The following is an 8872-nucleotide window of genomic DNA, read 5'->3' on the forward strand; positions in this document are numbered from 1 at the left end:
ATGTGGTACTGGGATTCACCCAGCTTTGAAGAAAGCAAGCCACCCCAGAGAAATTCTCTAATCTTCAGAGCGTGGTTAAAACGTAGTCAGTCTACAGTTTATCTAGACAAGGTTTGGGTGCTAGAAGGAAAAGCTATAGACACTGAGTGTTATGTACTGGTCCTAGAGCTAAGCCCGTAAGAAAAGTTTATTTATTATTTAAAAACTTACTAAGTGCTGTTATTACCCTTATGTATTACCCTTATTTTATACATAAGAAGGAGACCGAGAGAGTTAATTAACATGTCCAAGGAAGTCGTGGAGTGGGGCTGCGAGTTGTTAAAGGGCTTAACTAGGTTGCATTTTGTAAATGTATCTGATATGTGAAGTTATGATCACTGTTTTAGCTTTAACATAATGGAAGAAACCACAAAGGAAGTAAAAGTGACAGCATAAGGAATATTCCCCTCAGTGTGGTGTTCACCTTAGTTAATACTTAAAATATATGAGGAGCTCCTTCATATTTATTAGAGAAAATATAAATTAACCAACACACAAAGGCTATAAACAGAAACACATGTTACACCGATATGTCCCAGAGCTTGGAAATCAGGTTTCCCTCTAAGAGAGAACTGTTGCATGAACCAGTCCAGTTGTTGATGTAAGTTGCTTGGGCCAATAAGTAGCCTGTAAATATCTTGCAAGATGTTTTCATCTGGTCAAGGAGAATATTGTCTAAGGAAGGTATGATTGAGAAACAAAGAAAGTGTAAGTTGATTGTGTTACAGAAAGAAGATGGCCTATAGAATCTAAAAAAGTAAAACCGAGGAAAAATATCAGATGGTGTTTGTCCAGCATTGTCTGCTGAAGACACAAATTATATAAACACATGAGTGCTCTGATCAATAGAGAAGTATGCACCATTTGAAATAAGGCATAAATTTGACCAACCTTAGCCCCATCTTTTCTTTTTTTAATTGAAGTGTAGTTGACATACAATATTATGTTAGTTTCAGGTGTACGACATAATGATTCAACATTTATATACATCAAGAAATGTTTACCATCTGTCACCAAGCAAAGTTATGACAATATGATTGACTATATTCCCTGTGATGCACTTTTCTTCTCTGTGACTTATTTATTTTATAACTGGAAGTTTGTGCCTCTTAATCCCCTTCACATATCTCACCCATTCCCCCCACCCCTCCCCTCTAGAACCACCAACTCGTTCTCTATGAAATTGTTTCTGTTGGTTTGTTTTTTGTGTTCTAGATTCCACATATTAGTAAAATCATGGTATTGTCTTTTTCTGTCTTATGTCACTTAGCATAATACCTTCTATGCCCATTCATGTTGTCAAAAATGGCAAGATTTCATTCCATTTATGGCTGAATAATATTTCATTGTGTGTATATATATATATATACTACATCTTTATCCATTCATCTATGGATGGACACTGGTTGTTTCCATATCTTAATTGTTGTAAATAATGCTGCATAATTCGGCCCCATCTTAAAGGAAATACCTTTCAAGACTCACCAAGCCTCTGTGCTCTGATTCCATTCTCACCCAGCACCATCCTGACAGTGTATTATACCAGATCCTAATACGAGGAGAATGGTGTTTTTGTCAGATCTGAGTATTGGGGTGTGGGGAAAGGTAATTCTCCGACTGTAAATTAGTAACTTGACATTGCAATTTGTAATCTAATATCTTATGACTTTAATTATTGTGGCAAATGGTATTATCCAAGTCACCTGCAATCATCTCTCTCATCTCACTTGTTTTCTACAAATGACCTTGATACTCCTGCCATGGAGAGGTGGGGTCTATGCCCCTTTCTTTGAATCTAGACCAACATTAGTGATTTGATTGTAACCAGTAGAAAGTAGTGGAAGTGATGCCTCATCATTTTTAAAATTAGGTCAGAAAAGATCATATAGCTTCCACTTGGTTCTCTTGAAATATTTCCTCCTAAAGCCTTCAGGAATATAAGCTGTTCCATTGACCTGAATCCACCATGCTGTGAGGAAACCCAAATTAACTCATGAGGAGAGATCACATGAAGAGGCCTTGAGATTCAATAAACAGAGGGATGCCTGGCCAGACCCCAGTGCCTAACCACCCTAAATCCTAGTCAGACAACTCCATAGTGCTTACCAGAATAAATCTAAGTGTCTTGTATCAACCAGTCTGAACCAGAATTGTTCCTCCCCTCCACAAGAGGCTTTGTTGCTGGCCAAGCTATGCCCCTAAAGTAAAAGAAAAGAAGGAAGAAGAAAAAAGAAGGAAGAAGGAAAAGATAAAAGGAAAATACCAGATGTTCTCCAGCCATAACCAGTGACCTTATAGCAAGCCAGCAAATAATCTGAAAACCTTAGGATATACTTCTATGCAGAAAAAAATTGAGTTGGGTTTCTCTCGCTTGCAATTGAAAGACTCTTGACTGGCAAGTAGCTCTTTCTACCCATGGGCCCTTTTCTCGTGCTATAATAAAAACACCTTTTTGCACAAAAACCAACCAACAAACAAAAACCAGAAAGAATCTTGACCGGTTCAAAAATTTGCCCAACACAATGATTTGGTCTCTCCCTGAAAGGTGGTACCAGGGGAGATGGATGCAAGAAGATCCAGGGATTGATAATTCCACTTCAGCAAGCATTAGTAAAGACTTTTTGAAGAACAACAGACCAAAATCTAAATCCAACTGTTTTAAGAAAAAAATAAATAAAGGAATTTATTGGCTCACATAAGTGAAATGTCATGGGGTAGAACTTCAGGAATGGCGCTGAAATGTTATCATTAACAACTTCTCTTGGCTCAGTCAAGCTTGGGTCCTAATCTCAGGGTCCTGGGATCAAGCCCGTCTCAGGCACCCTGCTCAGTGCGGAGCCTGTTTCTTCCTCCGCCCTCCCTACTGCTTGTATGCTCACCTCCCTTTCTCAAATAAATAAATAAATAAAATCTTAAAAAACAAAAACAAAACCAAAAAAAAAAAAACTTCTCTCTCTTTACTTCACTTTGTTTTGTATCGCTTCATTCTCGTGCTGTTTCTCTCATGTGGGTGCAAAGATGCCACTAATTTAACAGCCCCAGCTGGAAGAAACCTCTTTCTCAGTTCCAGTAAGCATCTGGAGGGGTGTGCATAGCTCCTTTCCAGAAAGAGAGTAAAGTGATTATCACCCAATCATGAATACACAGGGAGTCAGCCTCTACTTTGTACCAAGGCACCTAGCCCAGGTGAGAGATGTTTTATTTGTACTCCCTCCCTTCTGTGTCCCCTGTGTCAGTCTCTTATACCCCTCTACCCCATCCTAAGATACTAGATTCATTCTCAAGGCCAGCCATAGGGCCTTGGTGTTGGCCCAGTTGTAGAGGGGTGGCTGCAGTTGGTCCTTACTCTGTTTTACTGGGTAGATTTTCAAGCCTTTCAGAATGAACAATTTAATTTCCCCTGCTCATATTGGCTGCCTTTGACAGCCTAACTTTGATGCCATTATTTTGTTCACAAGGTATATTATTTTACCTACCAATTAATTTTTTTTGCCAGAAAAAAATCAACAAGAATTTATTGTCATTCAATATTTCATAGAAAAAAGGAGTGTAGCAATCGGTTCAGGGTAGTATAAAAAAAAAACAAAAACCCTGCAGGTTTGTACACATTGCTCTATTTACATCTGGGAGCAGGCTCTCCCTGACATTAGGCAGAGCTGCTGCATCTGTTGGATACCCCTTTGCAGGTGCAGCCCTGGGCACACTTGGCCCAGTCCACGGACAGCAAGTGCAGTAGCTCTCCTTACAGGAGGTGCATTTGCACTCCTTGCATTTGCAGGAGCTGGCACAGGTACACGAGCCACTGGTGGAGCAGAAGCAACTGAGGTCTATTTTGGGTCCAACGCAAGTGGTGAAGAGAGGCACTTGGGTTGGCTGGAGGTGTGGTGGTCCACAATGTATATTTCACTAGCTTTTATCTTACCAGTGACTTTTTCTTCGCTGGGAAGATGGAGGAAGGAAAATGGTGAGTAAAAAAGAAAGATCACATTCTATTACATATTAAAGAAATATGGCTAGCTTAGAGGGTAGAATGCAAATCTGCTTCTTTTTTTTTTTTAAGATTTTTATTTATTTGGCGGAGAGAGACAGAGAGAGGGAGCACAAGCAAGGAAAGTGTGAGAGGGAGAAGCAGGCTTTCCGCCGAGCAGGGAGTCCGATATGGGGCTGGATCCCAGGACTCGGGGATCATAACCTGAGCTGAAGGCAGATGCTTAAGGGCAGAGCCACCCAGACGCCCCTGCTTTTTTTTTTTAAACCAAAAACCAGATTTCAAAGAATTCTCATAGTAAAGTAGGCAGGAAGCCCCCACAGGTACAAGTTCACAGTTCTCTGCAGCACAGTGGAAACATCTGAGAGACCCTGTATTATTTCTAGCAATTTTAACTGGTATTCCATTAACCGGTTAGTAAGTAGTAGGATTGGAGGAAAAAGGGCAGACAATGTGCTTCATTGGAGGGTTACAGGTAGAGAAGACTGAGGGAGGAAGGGGAGACACCAAATGTAATTGCTTATCTGTGGCAAACCTGGTAAGTTGCCAACCCAGTTGTCATTCCCCCTTCTCTTCCTTGCCAACAGCACTCTGATTTTGTTCAGGAGTCTAAGGTAGCTGTCTACTTCGGAGGAGGATGGTTGGAAAGTAGAGACCCCTTCCATCCTCTCTGGAGGTGAATCTTGATTAGTCTTTAGGCAGTCATAGTAATCCTAGTCTTCTTGCATTGATTGGTTTAGCAATGGACATGTGATACAATTTTAGTCAATGAGACATGAGGGGAGGTCTCGTCTGAGGAGAGCTTTATAGAAAGCTCCTCGATATTAATAGATGGTAATTTCTCCTTCAGGATGGCTCTCCTTGCATGTGGTAACTGGAACTGGGGCAGCCATGAGGGAGCAGCAGTGAAATCCGAGGATGACTGAGGAGAGGAGACATTTGAGCTCTTGAGGATGTTCTAGAAACTCTTGATTAACCCAGTCCTGGAGCTGCTTCCCATCCAGACTTCCTATTCTGAGAGATAGTATATTTCTTTTTGCGTTAAATGATTTTGTGTTGGGTCTTCTATTACTCATAGATCAATGCGATTCCTCATATTTACATAGTATTTTGCAGATTTCCATCCTTCATATATTGCTTCAGTTGATCTTCACAGAAGCTGTGGAGGTAGGCAAGACATTTTACAGATGAGAACAGATGCTCAGAGAGTAGGAGGATGTGGGGTCGCACAATCAAGGTGGTCTGATTTCTAGCCTAGTATTTTTCATCAGAGCACATGGTAATTCCAGGAGTGTTGTCAAATAGTGCAAGTGGAGAGGGCGCTGCTGGAAGCAAATGTCTCCCGCTTTGCATTTGCCTCGGGGCAGCTCCGATGGACTTTCCAGGGATGTTTTTCTTAATGCTGGCCTTTTCTTTATCCGTGCTCAGTGTGTGCCAAGCTAAAGTTAACAGCTTACTTAGCTTAGCCTCCACGGTTTACTGCTCTTGGAAGATCTGATTCATGGGACTTCCTTTATTTCAGGCTCAATGAAAACTGGAATTCTTTCTTTACTGCCTAGCTTGTTTATTTTCCCAATAACATTTCAACTTCCTGAATAGAGGGGATAGGACGGAACCTAGTTTTCTGATTTTTATCTAGATATCCAGGTTTCCCTTCTCTTCCTCCTCCATGCTGCTCCACACCTCCCCTGGCCTCAGACCTTTTGGATGTTTCTCTTATTCTGTCCTTTCCTTTGATTGTGCCACATTTCTTGCTTGCTGGCTCTCTATTCTTTCATTGATTCTCACCTTATATTTTTCTTCTTACTATCTTTCTCTCTCACCACCAGCCCCCTCACCAAGCCCTACTTTTTAAACACAATACCCTCCTTTTCTTTCTCGTCCTGTCTCAAGCCTGCTCACCTCTTCCCCCTCATCTTTATCTTTCTGAGCTTTTGGTCTATTTGAGGACTCTTCTTGACTAGAGATTCAGTTCTTAGACTTGGGAAGTCCTTACAAAGTCACCCCCCAAAACTCAATGGAAATCATTTTTAAAAAAAGATTCTTAATTTATTCATTCGAGAGAGAGAGAGGGAGAGAGAGTGAGCAAGAGCATGAACGGGGGGGGGGGGGGGGGGGGGGGGGGGCCCCGCTGAGCAGGGAGCCAAATGTGGGCTAGATCCCAGGGTCCTGGGATCAGGNAATCCCAGGACCCTGGATCATGACCTGAGCTGAACGCAGATGCTTAACTGACTGAGTCACCCAGGCGGCCTGGAAATCCATTTTTAAAGTTTCAGCTTGGGGGTGTTTGGCAGGCTCACTCAGAGGAGCATGTGACTCTTGATCTCAGGGTCATGAATTTGAGCTCCATGTTGGGTCTAGAGATTACTTAAATAAATAAAACTTTAAGAAAATAAAGTTTCAGGGGTGCCTGGGTGACTCAGTCGGTTAAGCACCCACTCTTGGTTTTGGCTCAGGTTATGATTTCAGGGTCCTGGGCTTGAAGCAGGGAGTCTGCTTGAGGATTCTCTCTCTCCCTCAGTTCTTCTCCCACCCTTCTCTGTCTCTCTCTAAAATAAATAAATAAATCTTCAGAAAAAAAGTTTCAGCTTGATTTTTTTTTTAAAGATTTTATTTATTATTTATTTGACAGAGATAGAGACAGCCAGCGAGAGAGGGAACACAAGCAGGGGGAGTGGGAGAGGAAGAAGCAGGCTCATAGCAGAGGAGCCTGATGTGGGGCTCGATCCCATAACGCCAGGATCACGCCCTGAGCCGAAGGCAGACGCTTAACTGCTGTGCCACCCAGGCGCCCCCAGCTTGATTTTAACTACTTCTTTTTTTGGGGGGGGGAGGGGGAGGGTGTGCGCAGAAGGCGGGAGGGGCAGAGAGAGAGGGAGAGAGAAAACCTCAAGCCGACTCCACACTCAGGACAAGCCTGACGCAGAGCTCAACCTCAGGACCCAAGATCATGACCTGAGCCAAAATCAAGAATCAGGCAGTTAAGCAACTGAGCCAGCCGGGCTCCCCTTATTTAGTTCTTAGGGTAATGCTGTCACTAAAGCTAAGAGTTAATTTTTCTCCTTAGTAGATTGCTACAGAAATCCAGTGCAAAGAGTGTCTGTTGGAATTTAGAGATGTTGAAGAGCACACATACTGTTTGATCAGATAATTAACATTTTTAAAGAATGACAAGAGATCAAAGCACTAGGAAACCCTACACGGCAAAAATGGAAGTGGTAGTCACTACTCAGCTTCTCTCTTCCTACATCTGTCTTCTTTCCTGTCCTGGACTGTTTTCTCTCTCACAGTATCATAGGATTTTAGAATTGGTGGAAGTCTTAGAAATCAACCCCTTCATTTTACAGAAGAAACTGAGGCCCAGACAGGTGGCATGTGTCACCACAGTCACAGTAAGGGGGTGGAAGATTCTTGACTGGAACCAGGTTGACTTGTTTTTGTGTAAAACTGGATCGTTTTAATAAACATGTGACACGGTCATTAAAAACCATACAGGAACACTGAAAAGTACAAAGAAGAAAGCAAATCATTACCCCAAATTCAACCACCTATAGATAGCCAGTGCTAATAAGATGAATTTTTTTTTAAAGATTTTATTTATTTATTTGACAGAGATAGAGACCAGCGAGAGAGGGAACACAAGCAGGGGGAGTGGGAGAGGAAGAAGCAGGCTCATCTCAGAGGAGCCTGATGTGGGGCTCGATCCCATAATGCCAGGATCATGCCCTGAGCCGAGGGCAGACGCTTAACCACTGTGCCACCCAGGCGCCCCAAGATGAATTATTTTAATAGGTTTTCGATTTCCATAGAATTAGTTCTACTAGGAACAACGGACTTTTGTTTCGTGCTACACAGAGTTTTTCATTAGACCCTAGGATTTAATGAAATCTAAACTTATAATTACCACGTTTTATCTTCATCTTACAGAGCACACTGAGACTATTAATTTGCAGAAGGTCACCTACCTAGGAAGTAGTCCACATAATGGGGTATTATTTCCTTAATAAATCATTGAATTCAATTTGCTCACATTTATTATTTTTGTAGTTATAGTTATAAATTAGATTGGTGCCCAGTTTCTATCTCTCTCTCCGTTTGCCAGGTTTTGGTATCAGTATAGTTTGCTTCCGAAAGAAGCTGAGAAACCCTTGGTGATTTGCTTTCATTAGTTCAAAATTTTAATAAGTAAGAACAACCAATTCTAAGCTAAGAATTCATCTAAGTGCTCTAATGAATTTCTTGGGGTTTCTGGGTCTTTATGGTGAAGTCCTGCCTAGCTTAGTCACGTGGGTGGGACCATGTGAGATGTTTGCTATTAAGTACCAGCTCACAGTCCATCCACTAATGGCTTGGGGAACATTCACAGTAATTTAAAACCTCTGGACAACTAACGGGGGAGTTTCAAAATACAAGCCTCTCCCTTTCTTTTTATTATCCTGGGGGAAAAAAAAACAAACAAAACCAAACCCCGAAGAATGGTTTCAGTCTTTTTCATGTAGAATCCATTCTTGTAACTAAGTTAAAAAAGCATAATAATCTAAGTTTCCCTCCCTTCTCAGAGCAGCCAGAAGTAATTGGATCCGCGGCCACGTAGGAGCCTCTGGTGGCGCTTAATCTGGACAGTCTCCAGGGACAGGCGGAGACCGGCGAATCTGCCCCGGCAGCAAACGCTTTTCTCTTCCAACTTTGGGCCGAAGCCCCGTCCCGAGGAGTTCACGATTTCTCCCTCGAGGACAGGTTCCCTCTGAAGTTGCCAGCCGTCTTCCTAGGCGGGCCAGCTCGCAGGGCTGGGCAGGGCAGGGCCGGGCTGGGCCCGGGCGGCGCGGGGCGCGGCAGGCCAGCCCA

General features: G+C 42.5%; 1 protein-coding gene and 1 pseudogene across 1 annotated transcript in view; both read right to left on the reverse strand.

The window, feature by feature from the left end:
* Positions 1–1548, reverse strand: part of LOC100473889 (retinitis pigmentosa 9 protein) — a 16196-nt gene extending 14648 nt beyond the window's left edge. Inside the window, exon 1 of the mRNA XM_034644600.1 lies at positions 1525–1548. Coding sequence (XP_034500491.1) covers positions 1525–1548 — 24 coding nt within the window. The remainder of the gene's footprint in view (positions 1–1524) is intronic.
* A 703-nt stretch (positions 1549–2251) lies between these two features.
* LOC117796579 lies at positions 2252–3933 on the reverse strand (annotated as a pseudogene).
* Positions 3934–8872: the final 4939 nt, after the last annotated feature.

The sequence above is a fragment of the Ailuropoda melanoleuca genome, chromosome 1, assembly GCF_002007445.2.
Source record: "Ailuropoda melanoleuca isolate Jingjing chromosome 1, ASM200744v2, whole genome shotgun sequence".
Lineage (NCBI taxonomy): Eukaryota > Metazoa > Chordata > Mammalia > Carnivora > Ursidae > Ailuropoda > Ailuropoda melanoleuca.